Below are 19,382 nucleotides of genomic sequence, written 5' to 3'. Positions count from 1 at the left end.
GTCCTAGAGCCAAGTCCCTTCTCCTCATCAGTGATGGCAGGCGTGTTACAGCAACAATATGAAATGGCTGGCAGGCATGGAACAAAATGGCAAAGCTATTCTGGGGGATGTCACACGGTACCAGTCACCTGCTCAGCTGAATTTCTAAGTTGTGATGTTACAAGTGAATATACTCAACCTTCAAACGCTGAGAGAGCCCATTATAATATGAACTATATAATCTAGGCCAAGACCGCCTCTAGGGCAAAGGCCCTCAGCCTGGGGGTCGTGACCCACACAGGGTCTCCTATCAGACAGTTTACACTACAATAAAGATTCATTACAGTAGCAAATTTACAGTTGTGAAGTAGCGAAAAAATAATTTTGTAGTTGGGATCCCCACAGCATGAGGAACTGTTCTAAAGGGTTGAGGCCATAGGAAGGTTGAGAAACACTGCTCTAGGAAATTATGTTTTCTTTCTCTTTCATATTTTTCAGACAGAATCTCAAACTGTAGCTGAGATTGGCATGGCTTGGAACACGTGTGTAGTTCATGCTGGCATCAGACTTATGGCAATTCTCCTGCTTCAGCCTCCTACTCAGGAGCCTACCAGGGTGAGATCACAACCACGGGTAATGGGATTGCTGTTCTTGGCTGTCAACTTGAGTGTACCTGGAATTAACTAATGCCAAATGGCTTGATGCCCTGTGAGGGGGAGATCTCTCTCTCTCTCTCTCTCTCTCTCTCTCTCTCTCTCTCTCTCTCTGTCTCTCTCTCTCTTACTCTCTCTCCTTCCTTCTTTCTGTTTTCCTCTCTTCAACCCCCTCCTCTTGGTCCTCCTCCTCTTCTTTGTTTTTTTTTTGAGACAGGGTTTCCCTGTGTAGCTCTGGCTGTCCTGGAATTCATTTTGTAGTCCAGGCTGGCCTTGAACTCACAGATCCACCTGCCTCTGCCTCCTGGATGCTGAGGCTAAAGGCATGAGCACCATTGGATTTTTTTTCTTAATTAAATTATTTGAAGCAAGAAGACCTACTTCTAATCCAAATATTTGAGATGAGGAGATAAATCTTTAATTCAGATCTTTTGAGATGGAAAGGCCCACATCTAATCTGGGCCACACCTTTTTTTTATTTTTTTCATCTTTATTAATTTGAGTATTTCTTATTTACATTTCGATTGTTATTCCCCTTCCCGATTTCCAGGCCAACATACCCCAACCCCTTTCCCTCTCCTTCTGTATGGGTGTTCCCCTCCCCATCCTCCCGCCATTACCGCCCTCCCCCACAACAATCACATTCACTAGGGGTTCAGTCTTGGCAGGACCAAGGGCTTCCCCTTTCACTGGTGTTCTTACTAGGCTATTCATTGCTATGAATGCAGTTGGAGCCCAGGGTCAGTCTTTGGGTAGTGGCTTAGTCCCTGGAAGCTCTGCTTGGTTGGAATTGTTGTTCATATGGGGTCTTAACCCCCTTGAGCTCTTTCAGTCCTTTCTAAGATTCCTTCAACAGGGGTACCGTTCTCAGTTCAGTGGTTTAATGATGACATCCGCCTCTGTATTTGCTGTATTCTGGCTGTGTCTCTCAGGAGAGATCTACATCTGGTTCCTGTCAGCCTGCACTTCTTTGCTTCATCCATCTTATCTAGTTTGGTGGCTGTATATGTATGGGCCACATGTGGGGCAGGCTCCGAATGGGTGTTCCTTCTGCCTCTGTTCTAAACTTTGCCTCCCTAGTCCCTGCCAAAGGTATTCTTGTTCCCCTTTTAAAGAAGGAGTGAAGCATTCGCATTTTGGTCATCTTTCTTGAGTTTCATGTGTTCTGTGCATCTAGGGTAAATCGAGCATTTGGGCTAATATCCACTTATCAGTGAGTGCATACCATGTGTGTTTTTCTGTGATTGGGTTACCTCACTCAGGATGATATTTTCCAGTTCCATCCATTTGCCTATGAATTTCATAAAGTCATTGTTTTTGATAACTAATATTCCATTGTGTAGATGTACCACATTTTCTGTGTCCATTCCTCTTTTGAAGGGCATCTGGGTTCTTTCCAGATTCTGGCTATTATAAATAAGGCTGCAATGAACATAGTGGAGCATGTGTCTTTGTTATATTTTGGGGCATCTTTTGGGTATATGCCCAAGAGAGGTATAGCTGGGTCCTCAGACAGTTCAATGTCCAATTTTCTGAGGAATCTCTAGACTGATTTCCAGAATGGTTGTACCAGTCTGCAATCCCACCAACAATGGAGGAGTGTTCCTCTTTCTCTACATCCTCGCCAGCATTTGCTGTCACCTGAGTTTTTGATCTTAGCCATTCTGACTGGTGTGAGGTGAAATCTAAAGGTTGTTTTGATTTGCATTTCCCTTATGACTAAAGATGTTGAACGTTTCTTTAGGTGTTTCTCAGCCATTCGGCATTCCTCAGCTGTGAATTCTTTGTTTAGCTCTGAACCCCATTTTTTAATAGGGTTATTTGTCTCCCTGCGGTCTAACTTCTTGAGTTCTGTGTATATTTTGGATATAAGCCCTCTATCTGTTGTAGGATTGGTAAAGATCTTTACCCAATCTGTTGGTTGTTGTTTGGACCACACCTTCTGCTGGCAGCTTACATCAAGGACATGGAAGAAGGAAGTTTGCTTTATTAATTTGCCTACTTCTTCAGGATTACTGCATGTACTGAAGAGCAGCTGAAATATCCAGCCTTATGGACAAAACCGTTGGGGTTCAGGAGTTGCCCCATAAACCACACAAACTCTGACCTCACTTAGAGAGGGATGGTTTTTTGAATGCCCACCCTAAGACTGATCATCAGAGACCTAGCTGAGAATTTGTCAGGCTAGGACCCTGGACATTTTTCTATGTCAGTTTATAAAGACTAAACTGTGAGCTCATAGGCAGGTGCTGGAAGGGCTGTCTGGTTGTCAGCCCTGACTCAAGCCATTTTAGACAACAAAGGTTCATACTGACTTTTTATCTGTTTAAAGATTTATTTATTTACATATAAGTATACTGTAGCTGTCTTCAGACACACCAGAAGAGGGCATCAGGTCTCATTACAGATGGTTGTGAGCCACCATGTGGTTGCTGGGATTTGAACTCAGGACCTCTGGAAGAGCAGTCAGTGCTCTTAACCATGGAGCCATCTCTGCAGGCCTCATATTGACCTTTAATTTTATTGGTCCTACATGAAGCTTATACTTATGGAATTTAAGATTAAGAAACCTCACAACATAAAGAACTTCCTTCCAGTGGTTTGGGAACGGGTGGGTGGGGGAGCACCCTCGAGGGGTCTGGGGAAAGGGGTGGAATGCAGGGTTTTTGGAGGGGAAACTGGAAAGGGGGTTAACATTTGAAATATAAATAAACAAAATAACCAATAAGAAAAACATACACAAGTTATGTGATCATGCCTGACCCTGCTGTGAGTTAAATTATTTTCAGACAACAATGATAGGCGACATATTACAGCAAGAATATGAACTATCTGGCAGGCATGGAACAAAATGGCTACACCTATGCTAGGGGGATTGGCTTCAACAGGGATAACTACTGCGTTTTAGACCTTCCATTCCTTGTTGAATTAGCTGTACCACAGCCTATAAGCCATTCTAATAAATTTTCTTTCTCTATATACAGAGTCATTCTAGGAGGGATGATTGGTTATGTTTTATTAAATGCAATGCTGATCATGAAACCCCACCATTTCCAAAGCAATATGCAAGTGTAAGTAAGTTACTGAACAATTGAACAGAAATTAAAATTTACTGCATTTATTGCCTGTGTTGGCAGGCATAGGGAACACCTGGCTGCTTACATCTCTTGGTCTCTATAGAGTAGTGGGAGAACTGAGACCCACTGAGGAGGTCTCTCTCTCTCTCTCTCTCTCTCTCTCTTTTGGTTCTTTTTTTTTCTGGGGGTGGGGACCGAACCCAGGGCCTTGCCCAGGGCCTTGCACTTCCTAGGCAAGTGCTAAATCCCCAAACCCCTGAGGAGGTCTCTTAAGCAAAGACCAAACTCCTTGCAGTTACACTGGGTTCCAGGCTTGTTCTCCTGTTTAGGCCTCACTGTGGTCTATGTACACTCAATGCATTCTCCCCATGCAGGTTCCCATGGACTGAACTCAGAAAGCTGGGTTTAGGAGAAAGATGTCTGGTTAAATAGTCCACCAGGTTCACATTGTGTCAATGTGATTTAATCTAAGGACAAAGAAGTGGAGTTTCTCTGATGGCTTTCTTCTAAACCCTTGAAAGGATCACTGGGGTTTGACCTCAGTACTTCATACTTCTTGCTGGTTCAGCAACACTCAGGGAAGCTTGAGATTTCCATAGGCACAGTATTAGGCTAGATATACTGAGTAGATGATACTAAGTTGTTCAGATGGTCAAACCTGTTTGCATGGGTTCTTAATGTGCACCTAAGGAAAGAGAGATTAATGTCCTGAGAATAGGAAGATCATTTCCAGTTCTTTTCTATCATTCCAGACTGAAAGACTGGTAGGGAGAGAATGGTAAATAATCAAGAATTCACAGATGATGCTTTGAATGAAGTGTGGGTTTCTATGCTGGTTTTAGAGAGGGTCTCAAGTATCACAGGTTGCCCTCTCCCTGGCTGGCCAGGTTCACTTTGAGCTCAGATGAACCTCCTTCCACTTTCCAATAAATAGGCTTACAAGAGTAGCCTCCAAGGACTGTGAGGACAGCATTAGCCTTTGACAGTTGAGGTGTGTAACCCACAACTATAGTTTTAGCCACCTTTTTCCATGTCTACCAGCTATTTCAGATTGTTGCTGTTCTATGCCTGACAATCAAGGACACAGAAAAATACCCTGATAGAGAGCAAGGATATGGTGATCACATCCTTTCCTCTTCTGTATGTTTTGTTGAGGTTTGTTAAAATTCCAATATTGCAAAAAGCTTTATATAGGGCCCATCACATTAAGGGTCACTATGCACTGTTCTATCTAAAATGGCCTAATCAGAACTGACTACCATATAACACTTCCTGCAATCCTCATATGAGAAGCTTGAGCTTTTTGTTTTGACTTTTTCTTTTTCTTTCTTATTTTTTGCTATAGAAGTTGAGAGAAAGATAGTTAGGGCCATGAATTTGCACCCAAAATTTGAACTATGGATGTGATCAATCAGTGTTAATGTATGAATTCTATACAGTATTCATTTTTTAATATGATAGATGCTTTTGTGTTTGGTAGGGTGGCCATTTCCCAGTGTACAGGTGCTGGGACATTGCTCTATCCACTTAATGATGTTTATAGCTTCATTTTAGACGTTTATGTGCACCCCCTATATCTCTTGACTATTTTATTTTTCTGACAGAAGCTCATGGTATATCTTACTCAGGCCTGTGAGCAGTGCTCCTTTGGCGACATTGGTGCAGAGAGGAGAACCCCACAAGCAGCATGAGGTTCCCTTCACTGATGGCTACAATATTGCACTTTCCTCTGCCAACTGGTCTCCACACTGTTCCTAGCACCTTAAAGACGTCAACTCTTTCTCCTAAGGAATTTCTTGGCAATTGTCGATTGCTAAGCACATGACTTCATGAGTGTTCCCCTAACACACACCCATGTTGTAACCTACCATGCAGACTATTTATTGATGTGATTTAAAGCACCTGTACATAATGAGACAGGAGAACTTTTGACTGCATATTCAAGCTGGTATGAAATCTCAGGAAGTTTTAATGGCTAACATTGGTTAATGTGGACAATTTGAGTTAGGATGAGACATTTTGGGGCAAGATATGGAAGGAAACATTCATTTAGATGCATAGGAATTACTAAGGTTTTTATAATCAAGTCTTGAGGAAAATTTGGCTTTGGAAGCAGGAGATGCTCAGTGACTCTGCCCCAGGAAAGTCTCCTGGAAAGGGCACCTCTGCTTATGCTCAGTACAGGGAGAACATTAGCTGGGAGGCAAAGTCTGCTCCCCATGACATCAGCTGTCCCTTCTATGACACTCTATTGTCTCCTAGAGTGTTCTTGGCATCCTCTGTGATGTCACCAGTGTTGTAGTGACAACCAGTGCCCTAGTTTCTCTCAGTCTGAGTCTGGCAGTTACAAGCTAAGACATGTTTTCCCGTCTTCGCAAGCGTTTTGGGAGGGGGAACGTCGATTGTGGAGAGACAAGAGTGAAGGAGTCTAGCCTTTCGTCTCAAAGTAATGATGGACAAAGACAGCACTTCTGGGGAATGTGGAGTAAGTTCTGGGCAGTGTATTTTGAGCTTCCTGCCAGGGTGGCTGCAGGCTTAAGCTGACCTTTCTAGCAATGGGCCATAACAACTGGAGCATCTGAAAAGGAATTGAATTTTCATGAATATCACAATTCCTTAAAGTCAAGGATTTCAGAACTTTAGTTTCCCCATCCCCACAGGGAGGATATGGTAAGGCAAATGCTAGTATAGTGTGAATTTCTGGCCTTTACTTTTAGAGTTCATTTGTTATGTTACATTGATATGATAATACCATCAGGAGTCATGGAGGGTCCACCTTTTCTGAGTTTAGACAGGGCAGTAATGTATTTAACTATCACTGCTTCTTTAAATACAGTGGATATCTGTCAGTAGGAACAGGGAGAGAATTGTGCTGCAGGCAATAACCTTATGTCCTTTGACCTCCTCTGATTTCTTCTAACTGGCAGGGTCATCGTTAGCTTTGTATATTAGAGGTTGTGTGTTACAAACTTTTTTCTAAAATACCAAAACTATTTGGAACATGTAGACCAAGATTCAGCCTCTAACCTATTGGTACTTCTGGGGCATTTGCTATTTCAAATAGGGGAACAGATAAGTCTGTTGACTATATCCTCCCCAGAAATGCATTTTACATCCAAAGTTGTTGGCCTAGAGTATCAGGGTAGGACATCTGAGTGTCTCCAATCACTCAAGTTTTGTGGATGGTGAATTTATCATCTGAGTTCTGAAACCACAGGGGTGAAGGTCGTGAAACCAAGCTGGACCCTGTTCAGCTGATAATAATCCTGGAGAAACCATCTCCATGGTACATGTAAGCACGTGATATCCAGCATAGGGAACACCTGGCTGCTTATGTCTCTTGGTCTCTATAGAGTAGTGGGAGAACTGAGACCACTGAGGAGGCCTCTTAAGCATAGACCAATCGCCTAGCAGTGACACTGGGTTCCAGGCTTGTTCTCCTGTTTGGCCCCATGGTGGTCTATGTACCCTCTATGCATTCTCCCCATGCAGGTTCACTTGTGTTCTTCTACCTACAGATGCTGGGAGAGAATCATCATTCCCTGGAACTTCCCTAAGCAAGAATCAGGCGAAGAAGGAAAAGGAGAGGCTGATTAAAGAGCTGCAGCTCATTACCGAGGAGAGAAATGACCTGAGAGATCGCCTGAGGTTTCTGACAGAGAGATCCACTAAAAATAGGTATGAACCGCTCCAAATGCTCTTGTTTCATTCCTGGGTCTGCAAGGTCACCTTCATCCTCTACTATTAAGGTTTTGGGTTCTAGAAAGCTGTGCCTCCCTAACCACCCTGTGCTAAACCTCACCTCCCATATAGAGGAGATTCAGAACTTGACCCTTCCTGGGGAGCAAGATGGACAATGGACTCATCTGCTTCCATTTATTGAAAAGCAGAACTTGTGGTCTGAATGAAGAATTCAGGGATAAAGTCAGGGAGAGTGAGTGCCCAGTGTGCATTTGGAAAGCACTTGACAGCTGGTGGCTGTGCAAGATTGTATTTGCAGTGAGTTTATGGTGAGTATATGTACTTGCTAGGCAGGGGACTGAGTGCTGGAAGATCCAGGCAGCAGCCTGAGGGGCCTGGTCCCAAACTGTTCATCTCAATGCTTGACTAGAAGTTCTCAGGCTCAGGCCTGTTTGTTATTGTCTGTGCGTCTTGCACTCTGGACAGCAATGGTGCATGCATTTCTCCTGGTTCTCACAGTGCTCTCTGTTTCCATATTTCTCTTTCTCTTTCTCTATCTCTGACTCTGTTTAAAATTCTCTATATTGTGGGTATGTCTCAGTTTGTGACTCTGTGTCTGTAACATCCAAATGCATATGGACAACTTTTATATGTTTATATTTCCCTCCAAACTTGGAATCTAGTGGTCTATGTCTTGGCCTGAGTATTTACCTGTAACACTTTCATGGTGATGTGAATGCTGGGAGCCCCACTGTCAACGCCACAGTTCTTTGCCTATGTGGCCACGTTTGTCTGTTTATTTGTATTCGTTGTGCAGATTATAATTTTGCGTTGATATATGGTCTTTTATTAAAACAGGATAAAAGAAATCACAGGTTTCTGGGTGTGTTGGGGTGGGGGAGCATGGAGACGTGTGGCCTAGGCTCTTGATAGCTTAACTGGCTTGACTGCAGATTTCCTCTTGATTGAACAAAGGGAGCCAGGGAACCCTCCATCTGGACGAACAAAAACACGTTTCTGAAGCTGAAGAACATCCCAATATGTAGAATTCAGAAGGTGTCCTTCCAGGACTGGGGTAATACAGGACCCACAATGAGCTCATATATTCCTAAATTCTGATGTTCGTTGTATTCTATCATTTGGGGCCAGGCCACACTTCAGGCCAAATCCATATTATGAAGACCTGGAGAGAATAGAGGAGGAGGTCATGTCAATTCTGCACAACTTAGAGATGGAGAACACTGAGATCCATGAGACCAACCATAAGCTGAAGAAGGAGATGACCTTCTCTAGGTAAGTCCTGGTCAGAAAGGCTATCACTTGTGGAATGGCCATTTCTGATTTCTTTGTTCTGGATTGGACGGTCTTCAGCTCTGGTTCTATCTCTTGTGCTGTTTACACATCAGTGTGCCAGGGTCAATAGGACTCAGTTTTCAGTTCCACAAAAGACTGTTACTCCTCCCAGGATTGTCTACGAATATTCAGAAGGCTCCAGATAGAACAGTACTGATTGAAGTCAGCAGAAGGTTATTAGGCTGACCTGGACCTCTGGGGTCATACCAGGTTTTACAACACTCAGTGGGTGGACCAAATGGTTAGCATGACCTTCTCTTGGTTCTACTGACCTCCTTTGAGGGTGTTGGCCCACTACTAATTGATGTTGCCCCCATGCATTGGGCTTTCATGGATAGATGTAGATCCGTGTTCTTTTTGAGAGATGTGGACACTAATTGGTGCTCGGGCCAAACAAACAATTTATTCTTCCCAGAATTAACTCTTTGTGGTTTGTGCAGCAGCCTTATATGTATCAAGATGTATTTTATTAAGTCTGCATGGGTATCTGGGACCTGGTAGAGTTAGTGGCACTCGGGAGTGGGAATGGGAGAAAGGGGCAGCATGATCTTACTATGCAGACTGTATTTCCAGAAACCTGCTCAGCCAGCTCCTGATGGAGAACACATGTAGGAAGAAGTTGGTCCCACGGAAGCAGGGGAGCAGGGAGGGACATCTTGAGTGTGCACTGAACCAGAAATATTTGGTTGACTTCAACAAGAAAGATAAAGACCAGCAACGTCCAGACCCAGCATCATCTGGTAGGGACCAGCAGCTGTGTTAGCTTAACAATATCTGATAAAATTTGCCAATTTGATACATCTTTGCTTCCTCCTACCTCCTTTCTAATTTACACTCACAACCAGCCAACCACCTCATGTAATGGCATTGTCATTGCTCTGCCAATGCACAAGTATTCTGGGAAGCCAACCACTTTTCAGAAACTGAATTATTTTGCAAGTATATATTGCTGCTCTTTTTGAAGCTGCAGTATAGAAATGGTGACAGATGAATAACATACCTCATTATTGCATATCCATGTGATAGATTGGATCCTATGCAGAGTTTTGAACAAGTTCTTGTTTCCTTGCCAAATGACACTCTCTGGTCATGTGACTTCTTGTGTAGGAAGCACCTTTCTGGGATAAGAACCAAGTGCAAATGTCAAATTAGTTCTTGTCATTGGTTTTAACCTTGGTGACATATGGACGTCTCCTTCTTCCTACAACCCAATGAGGTCTCTTCCCATTGCCCTGTTCTTGGTTTGCACTGGTATAAGTCTGGGTCCCATATTGTCAGCCCACATTACTGTGAGGCTTGCTGGAGATTTTGCCCTTCCTGCAGTTAGCAACAATGATTCAGTTAAAAGGTCCATGTAGACTGTCCAATAGAACTGAGGTGGTAGAAGGCAGCATTCTGACAGCTGGCTTGCATTTCCTCACCAAATCACTATCTCAAAAACTTCCTTCTTCTCCCAGGTCTAAGAAAGTGCAAGAGAGCTGGAATTGGACACACACCAGTAAGAGAGCTTCCTGAAGAATAAGTTGCTTTCTCAGGAGTCCCTGATGACAAACATCCTGAATGGTAACAACATTTTTTGGATGAGAATTCTTCCTCAGAGTTAATTTGTCATTTCTTAGAGACCCTAAATTTATATACCACTAAGCCAGCCTGACTGATTGAGATCTTACTCACTTTCTTCTTCAGAAATCACCACTTAAGAGACACCTTGGGGGACCGCCTTTCATTTCTGTGCTAGAGGAGAAACAGCAATACATCTGTGCTTCTACATGTTCGTTAAGAATCTGCTTTTAGAAATATTTTTGTTATGATTTTAATTGAAATTTTCTTTTTGTTGTTTCATATTTATATGTTCCTGTTACTATTTTTCACTTTCAAATATTTTTAAATATTTTTATTCATTTTAATCCTTTTGTGTTATAAAATGTATTTGTTATGAATAAAAATTGAAGTCTATCTCTTGACTCTTAAGACCATCATTCTTACTCAAGGGTTCTGTCCCCTCCTGTGTACTTAGACCTGACAGATAGAGATGGATCTCTGCATGTTCCATGGATCCTGGGCTTATAAGTGAATTCAAATTCACCAAGGGGTACCCAGTGTGACAGTGTCTTTTGTGTGGATAATGTGGCTGTTTCTCTGACACACACTTTATGATGTAATCACTGACATGCTTTACCCAATTGTTAGGGTCCATGTGGTTCTTCTGAGAGAGCAGCAGATGCTCTACCCTGTGAGTTATCACCACAGCTCCTGCAGGTGGCTTTTGTTATTCCACAGGAGGTGCTGTATTAGGTGGATAGGATCACCTCCAATTAAATAGAGAGATCTCAGGAGATGTGTGATCACAGGAAACTTACTGAGCTCTGCGTGCTCAACGTGTTAGGTTGCCAGGCATCCCTACAGGGCTCTGGTGTTCCCACTCCTCATTGTGGGTCAGGATCATCCTCCAGCATCACTTAGTGTCCATATTAGAGCAGATCTTTCACCTATTATCAGTGATGACCATATGTATTATGCACATCTGATAAAATACAGAATAGAAACTAGCTTCCTGTAGGCCAGATTGGCATAATCAGTTTTTTGAAAATTATTTTAATCTAAGCAGTTTAGGGAGGAACCTCAAGGGCATCCATAGTGAATGCAGCCTACAGCTGTGAACACAGGTTTCTTTTGGAGAGCAGGCCTGTGAAGCCCAGAACCTAGGTGGGACAGTTCAAGCTACCCTTTTTCCATGGCCAATCTGGGATCATATTGAGAATGTATTTTTTCCAGGTGACTGATTCCAATTTATGGAATTGATCTAACTTACTGAGAGTGGAGGTGAGTCAGAGAGTTAAAGTACAGAAGGAATAATCCAGAATGTCCACAAAAGCTTGCTGTCATACCAGGGCTTTTAAAAGCTCAGCAGCTAGAGAAGCAATGTAGTATTTGGTTATTCTCATGCTTAGGACTAGTCATTCATCATAAGCTGAACATGACACAAAAAAGAGTCATCTGTGTCACAATAGAAACTAGTTCTAACTAGATTCACCCCACACTATCACATCACTACCGTATTTGAGGTTCTCAGTTACTATCTAAGAACCTGGAAGAGGCCTGGGTCTTGCTACACAAACTCATAATTTATGTCTTCATGACACTGTGTGCTTTGTTCTGTTAATGCTACCATTGGCATACAATACCTTGGATACTTTGTGCTGACATCTGTGACCTGAGACAATAGTTCATGTCATCCTAACCTGCATAAACTGTCCTAAGACTACAGTGTTTTATGAGGTGCCTTCTTCTCCTATTAGATAGCAAAACAGTTCCAGTTTTCAGTCAAGTCTGTCAGCCATTGTCCAGTGCCTGTCTTGAGATGTCCACCTTTTCAGCTGAGAGTCTTCATCCTGGCTGCTCTGTAATTCTGTAGAAGATTAATAGGTTCCAGCCCTAGGATTTGATTCAGTGTGACTGCACTTGCCGAACATGCTCAAAGCCCTGTGTTCCACCCTAGCCCTCTGTGCTTTAGAGAAAGAAAATAAAGAACCACATTGCACTTGAAGTTTCTCCTCCAACAAAAGGAGAGCCTGCATAGGGCCTTTAAGTAACTCTAAGCCCCAGCTTCCCCACAACTCCCTCCATCAATTCCATTATTGGTGTGTTTTCATTACTACTCACTTTCTTCTTTGTGTGCAAAGAATGTGCACCAGTCAGTAAAGTGTGTGTGTGTGTGTGTGTGTGTGTGTGTGTGTGTGTGTGTGTAGTCCCTAACGAAAACTGTCAAGGTACATGCAGACATATGCTAATACTGTCCCATGGCACCTTGCAGGGAACACTGAAATGGTGGCCTGCTTTAATACAGCCTAAAACGTGCTATGCATTGTTTTCAGTAAGGGTTTCACGTCATCACCACTATAGAGAGCAGGAAAAGCTTCAGTAGATATATGTTGCTCTTACCAAGATGAGGCCAAACCAGATCCCATAGACTGTCAGGTAGGATTTTATGGCAGGAAATTAATTTAGGGCTCAAATCAAATCTGGCAATTACAAACAAAGTGAAAAACACAAAGAGTCAAGGCAACCAAGACCTGTGGTTTGGGTTTTTTTTGTTTTTTTTTGTTTTTGTTTGTTTTGTTGTTTGTTTCTTTTTTTGTATTTTTGTTGAGAAGATCCACCACATAGTCAACTCCTCCACAAACAAACTGCACACCATAGACAATACTTAAGTTGACACAATTAGAAATGGAAAGAGGGATCTAACAATAGACAATGAACAAATTCAACAAACATTAGGTCTTATCTCAGAGGCCTTTACTCAAGAAAACTGAAAATCTATTTGATATTGGTATTTTCTAGACAGATAACAATTACCAACATAAACACAGATCTGGGAAGGTACATGGATAATTCTCAGAAGAAAATAGATACAGTCAGTATAGTTTGCCCCTCCAAAAATTAAAAAGTGAAATCTCAGGCCATATGGCTTTAACGCAGAATCCTATCAGACTTTTAATGAAGACCTAATAACAATAGTGCTTCAATTATTCCACTATATTGAAAGAGAAGGAACAATGTGAAACTCCTTCTCTGAGGCCATAATCAACCTGGTGTCTAAACCACACAAGGAGCTCCCTACAGAGAGTGTAAGCCAGCCAGGGGGCCAGGGTGAGTGCTCATGGTGGGAGAGACTAGCAGAGGTGCTGTGGCCTTGGTGTGCACAGGCTTAGGGCTGGGGCAGGGTGCGTGGTGAGTGTCTGTGTCCACTTGAGCTGGGTCCCAGTGGGTGCCCAGGGAGGTCACAGGCCAGTTGTGCATCTTCTACCTGTCTGTGGGTCTTCTGGCCCAGCCAAGCACAGCCTTTAACCTGGACATCCACAAGGACAATGACATCAGGGAATCGGGGAATCCCCTGAGCCTCTCTGGCTCTGCACTTGCAGTTGCAGTCAGAGGAAAGCAGCTGTGAATTCCCCAACTCTTCCCAACCTCTCAGGTCTCCATGCTTTCCCACTCCAGAGAGGAGGAGGGCAGGGCGAGCTCTGCTGCTGCGTGTTCCATGCACCCAAAGCCTATCTTGTGGCTGGAGGTCACTGCTTGACCCTGCCCCTGCCCCTGACCATGAACTTGCCCCTCCCCCTACTCCTGACCCTGCCTCTGCCCTAGGCACCTAGGGGAAGTGAGGAGAGCCTAAGGGACAGACTCCAGGCCAGGACCCCCAGAGACTTGTGTCTTCCTTTTCCTAGAAGTGTTATCCTCAATTCTCCACACTGGGTTTCTTTGCAGGAAACTGGCAGGTGCAGGGCTTTGCTGAGCCTGGGATAGTGGTGGGACTTATGATTGAGGGAAGTCTTTCAGGGAGATGGAGGCCTTTCTCAAACTCTCTGAAATCAGGTACCTTCCCTGATTTGAGCGCCCTCGGGAAGTTGGGAAGCCACTTTTCCCTGTCCTGTGTGACTTTCCCTGCATAGTGAGCTCTCCTGCAGGAGATACTTTCACATGCTTCTTTAAAAGCACCTGTTCCTCAGATCTAGCTCAGCTGTGAAAACAGGCTTCTTCAAGTCAGGGTGAGAGCAGCCCCTCCCAGCTCAGAGCTACAACTCCATAGGATCCTCCAGTCACAATGCTGGGTGGGTCCCATGGAGGAGTTAGAGCAAAGTGCCCCTTCTGAGAGTTGACTTCTGAGAAGAACAGACCTGAGAGAACAAAGTGCATCCCAGGGGAGAAAAGAGGCCTGAATGATTTTAAATTGGAGAAAAACCCCATATCCACCATCTAACAACCTTAGGTTTTGTGCATGTGTGGACTTCAGAACCTTAAGGTCAGATTTTCTGATAACAGCTGCTAGGTGAAGCTGAAGTCTGCAGTGGGTGGGATTGTCCCAGGCAGGGAGGGGATCTGACTCTGCAGGCCTGGCCAGCTTCTTCATTCTCCTGAAACTAAGTGTTGGTCAGCTGTAAATCTGAATGAGAGTTGGTTTTTGTCAACAAAAAGGATGACATTTCAAGTCTCACACACTATGTGAGACACACATTTACCCACGGGGGATTTGAACTCACTTCTATAGAAGTGACTGGGAGCCAACAGAGGAAAACATTCTCACCTTTAGCATTCTGTCTGTATCAGAGACGACAGGGACTGACTTCCTGGACAGACATGGCCAAGCAGACACACCGTGTAATAGGGGAAAACTGAGGTAAGAAATGTCCTGGGGACAGTGATTTCAGATTGTGCCTTTAGCCAGGAATCTCTGTTGCCATTAAGGCAAGTGGCCTTGGGCCTCCTAACTTGTCACTACGTCAGGGTGTCTCTGCTCTCACACCTGCATCAGGATCTTCTTAGATGAAGGCCTCTCTTTAAAAAAAAAAATAAAAGTGTATATAATGCAATGTTTCTCAAACTCTGGGCCATGACCACTCACAAAGATTGTATATCAGATACCTTGCATATTATGACTTATAAGAGTAGCAATATTAGTTATGAAGTAGTAATGAAATAATTTCATGGTGGGAGTCATCACAGCATGAAGCGCTGTATTACAGGTGTGCAGCACTAGGAGTGTTGAGAACCACTGCCATAGAAGCTGACACATGGGAGCAGACCAGAAAATATTCCTCCATTCACATAACAATTAAAACCCTAAATGCACAGATCAAAGAAAGAATATTAAAAGGGGTAAGGTATAAATATGCAGTAACAAATGAATTCAGACCTATCTGAATTACACCAGACTTCTCAACAGAGACTCCAAAAGCCAGGAAATCCTGGACAGATGTAATGCAGACCCAGGATCCTATACGCAGCATAATTCTCAATCATCATGAATGGAGAAACCAAGATATTTCATGAGAAATCCAAATTTAAACAATATTTTTCTCTAAGACACCCTAACAGATGATAATAGGAGGAAACTCAAAGACAATGAGCTAAACTATACCCCCAAAAAGCAAGAAATTAATCACCTCGAAATAATTTCAAAAAGAAAAAAAGACAAGCACACAAACATAATTTCACCCACAATCAGAAAAAGAAGAGAAAGCAGCAATCATTGGTCTTTAATATTTAATCAGACCCTCTCTCACCAATCCCCCAGCTCCTAGGGACCACTTTTGCCAGCCAAAGTGTATACAAGAATGGGTCTATGGTTCTAGGTCACTGTGTAGAAGAGGATTGATTGACTTCCCTGGCATTAATGCAGTGGTAGGCCCTTGGCTCTGGTGAGACCTGTTGCCCACCAAATAGGGATCCTAGAGTTGTGAGGTGGGAATGGGTATGTGTGGCCAGGGAGCACTGTCATTTAGGCAAAGCTGAGCAGAAATGGGAAGTGAGGCTTGATGAGGGGATACTGGAAAGAGGGCCACAGTTAAAATATAAGTAAATAAAATAACAAATTAATAAAATAGCCAAAAATAAAATAAATAGTAAAAAGGTAAAACAAAAATTAAACCAAAACAAAACAAAAGAATCCCCTGTAGTGTATTGGCCTAATTCTGCTTGTATTTTAATTCTAATTTGGAGAACTCAAGACTGGCTAACCCCCCAAAACTGACCCTGCTCCCAGTTAACTGTGATTATAAAGAAGCCACCAGCCAACAGCTGCACAGCAGAGAGATGGGGGAGGGGAGCTTTGAGGGCTTTGCTAGAGAGGATCATGAGGAGGGAAGAAGGAAGAAGAAGCTGCCAGAGAATAAAGGAAGAACTTGTGTGATGGAGAGGGGAGAGGAAGAGGACAGCAGCCATGGTTAAGGGAGAGGAGAGCCTGGTCCTGAGGGCTGTCCAAGGGGAACAAAGAGCAGCCAAGATGCGACACAGTCAGTAAGAGTTGAGCGTTATTGTTTGGAAAGTAGATCTGATACCATGGAGGGCAGCAGCTGCCCAGCTACTGTTCTGACTAATGCACACTAAAAATAAATTTAACAAAATATAACCAGTAAGACAGCTCTCTAGAGGATCCTAAAAGGAATACTTTAGTTTGAGGGAAGGATAAAATACCAGAGAACACAGGAGATAAATTAACAAAAGTAGGACAGTTAATCAAAGAAGGTTGTGAAAACCAGAAAAATTAACAAAATGACAAAATTTAATACACAGGTTTAGATAATAATTACATATCACTAAACTCTGTATCTAGGATGGTGGGGCATGAATTCTGCCATGGAATGAACTCAGAAAGGTGGGGTTGGGAGAAACATGTCTGGTTAAATAGTCCACCAGGTTCACATTGTGTCAATGTGATTTAATCTAAGGACAAAGAAGTGGAGCATCTCTCAGGGCTTTCTTCTAATCCCTTGTAAGGATCACTTGGGTGTGGCCTCAGTACTTCATAATTCTTGCTAGGTCGGCGAAACTCAAGGAAGCTTGAGATTGTCATAGCACAGTATTAGGCTAGATATACTGAGTAGATGATACTAAGTTGTTCAGATGGTGATACCCGTTTGCATGTGTTCTTAATGTGGACCTAAGGAAAGAGAGATCAAGGTCATTAGAATTGAAAATCATTCCCAGTCCTTTTCTACCATGCCAGACTGAAAGGCTGGTAGGGAGAAAGTGGTAAATTATAAAGAATTAATAGATGATGCTTTGAATGAAGGGTTGGTTTTTGTGCTGGTTTTTGAGAGGGTCTCAAGTATCACATGTTGCCCTCTCCCTGGCTGGCCCGGTTCACTTTGAACTCAGATAAACCTGCTTCCACATCCCAATAGATAGTCTTACAAGAGGGGCCTCTGAGATCTCTGAGGACAGCATTAGCCTTTGACAGTTGAGGTGTGTAACCCACAACTATAGTTTTCGCCACGTTTTTCCATGTCCACCACCTATTTCAGATTGTTGCTGTTCTATGCCTGACAATCAAGAACACAGAAAAATAACCTGATACAGAGCAAGGACATGGTGATCACATTCTTTCCTGTTTTCTATGTTCTAGATGAGTTTCGTTAAAATTCCAATATTGCAGAAAGCTTTATATAGGACCCAACATATTAAGGGTCACTATGCACTGTTCTATCTAAAATGGCCTAATCAGAACTGACTACCAGACAACACTTCCTGCGAACTTCCTATGAGAAGCTTAAGTTTTTTGTGTTTTTCTCTTTTTCTTTTCTTTTCTTTCTTTCTTTCTTTCTTTCTTTCTTTCTTTCTTTCTTTCTTTCTTTCTTTCGCTTTATAAGTTTAGAGGAATGTATTTTGGGCAACCGTTCTGCCCCTAATATCTTAGCTATGGATGTGATCAATCAGTGTTAGTGTATGCATTCAATAAAATGTCCATTTTTGACTAAGGTAGATGCTTCTGTGTTTTCTGGGGTGACCCACTGTCAATGTCTAGTGAATTGGGGGCCCTGGGTATGGTCGCATATCACCAGGACACAGGGGGCACAGAGCAAAGGCAGAAGAAACTGCACGCAGTTGTAAGCTTTATTAGTCCTTATAATGCTAGGAATATGCAGTAATACAATTTTCATTTTGTCAAGATACCATAAGATCATTATTCCCAGGATACCAGGAACAACTAAGGGAAGACTAAACAAAGAAATATGAATAAACAAAAGCTTCTTCTCAAAATATTCATATAACAAATCATCTCTCTTATTATAATCAAAATATACTCACCATTACCAAGAGAGCGTTAGAACTGCTTCCACAGAAACGGGACACAGCAGAACATAGTTTAAGGCCAAGTGACAGAAACATTTTATTCTCCAGGTTGGCATTCCAGCTCCTACTTGAATCTGTCACCAGGCCTTTCTTGACCCTGCCTGGGAGCTGCATCTCTATGTCTTAACAATTCCTTCTTTTTTCTTTTGTTTTAAAAGAAACACTATCCATGACATAGCTACATGTCCTGGTAGGGGTTTAGTCATGTAAAAATAAAGCAACATAATATACAATGTACATAAGATTATACCAAAACTAGCTCCTCCCAAGCTATGGAAAATCGTTTGAAGCCAAGCCTTGGGATCTAATCCTGTCAATTGATCAGCCAATAATTTACATATTTCCATAGGGGTAGTATCTTCTAGCTGTTTACCAAAAGACAGCATCGTATCTTATTTCATCGAGCATCATATTTCAAGGCATTAATTACTTTTGTAGCACTTTCATCACCTTCTAAATAGGCTTGAATTAACTTCCAATCATGTTCTGTATCATTATCCATATATTTATTAACACAAAAGTAGTAGGATTTCAATCATATCTTAAATCCTCATATTTTTCCAAAGATAACATCTTTCGACCCAACCATTCTACTGTTTGTTTTGAAATACCTACTTGATGTTGAAGTCTAATATCAATTTTAGTTTGCACTATCCATAACTCATGCGAATCTTTATGCCAGTCTTCAACAAAATGCTTTATCTCAATAGGTGTTTTTAATGCTATGCTGGAAACCGCTGTAAAAGTAGAAACAGAAATAAGGCTAACTATAGTTGCAACAATGACTCCAAGAATTCTTTTACTTCTCTTCAGCAGAGTATTAAAAAAAAACAATAATGACATGATTAAGGGGATCTTGAGACCAATGACATCCCAAATTAACAGGTATCAAGACAAATATTTTTGCTGCATATAATAATAGAATCTTGATTCATACTAAACTGAACAGATGAATTAATACATGAATACAAATGACAGCTAATATAAGCAAATCCATTATTAAAATTAA

General features: G+C 42.3%; 1 protein-coding gene across 2 annotated transcripts; it reads left to right on the top strand.

Moving 5' to 3' along the window:
• Positions 1-5,431: 5,431 nt before the first annotated feature.
• On the top strand, positions 5,432-10,699 carry LOC134483146 (centrosomal protein of 135 kDa-like). 2 transcript variants are annotated; one of them, XM_063278393.1, is made up of 6 exons: positions 5,432-6,194; positions 7,228-7,387; positions 8,540-8,683; positions 9,317-9,483; positions 10,201-10,306; positions 10,430-10,699. In XM_063278393.1, exons 1-5 carry the CDS (start codon positions 6,068-6,070, stop codon positions 10,263-10,265), a joined length of 663 nt encoding a protein of 220 aa, XP_063134463.1. In that variant the 5' UTR covers positions 5,432-6,067; the 3' UTR covers positions 10,266-10,306; positions 10,430-10,699. The 2 variants fall into 2 exon arrangements, with proteins under 2 accessions (XP_063134463.1, XP_063134464.1); XM_063278394.1 differs by lacking the exon at positions 9,317-9,483 and having other exon boundaries at positions 5,438-6,194.
• Positions 10,700-19,382: the final 8,683 nt, after the last annotated feature.

Source organism: Rattus norvegicus, chromosome 19 (genome assembly GCF_036323735.1).
Source record: "Rattus norvegicus strain BN/NHsdMcwi chromosome 19, GRCr8, whole genome shotgun sequence".
NCBI lineage: Eukaryota > Metazoa > Chordata > Mammalia > Rodentia > Muridae > Rattus > Rattus norvegicus.
This window is presented reverse-complemented; position numbering and strand designations above follow the sequence as displayed.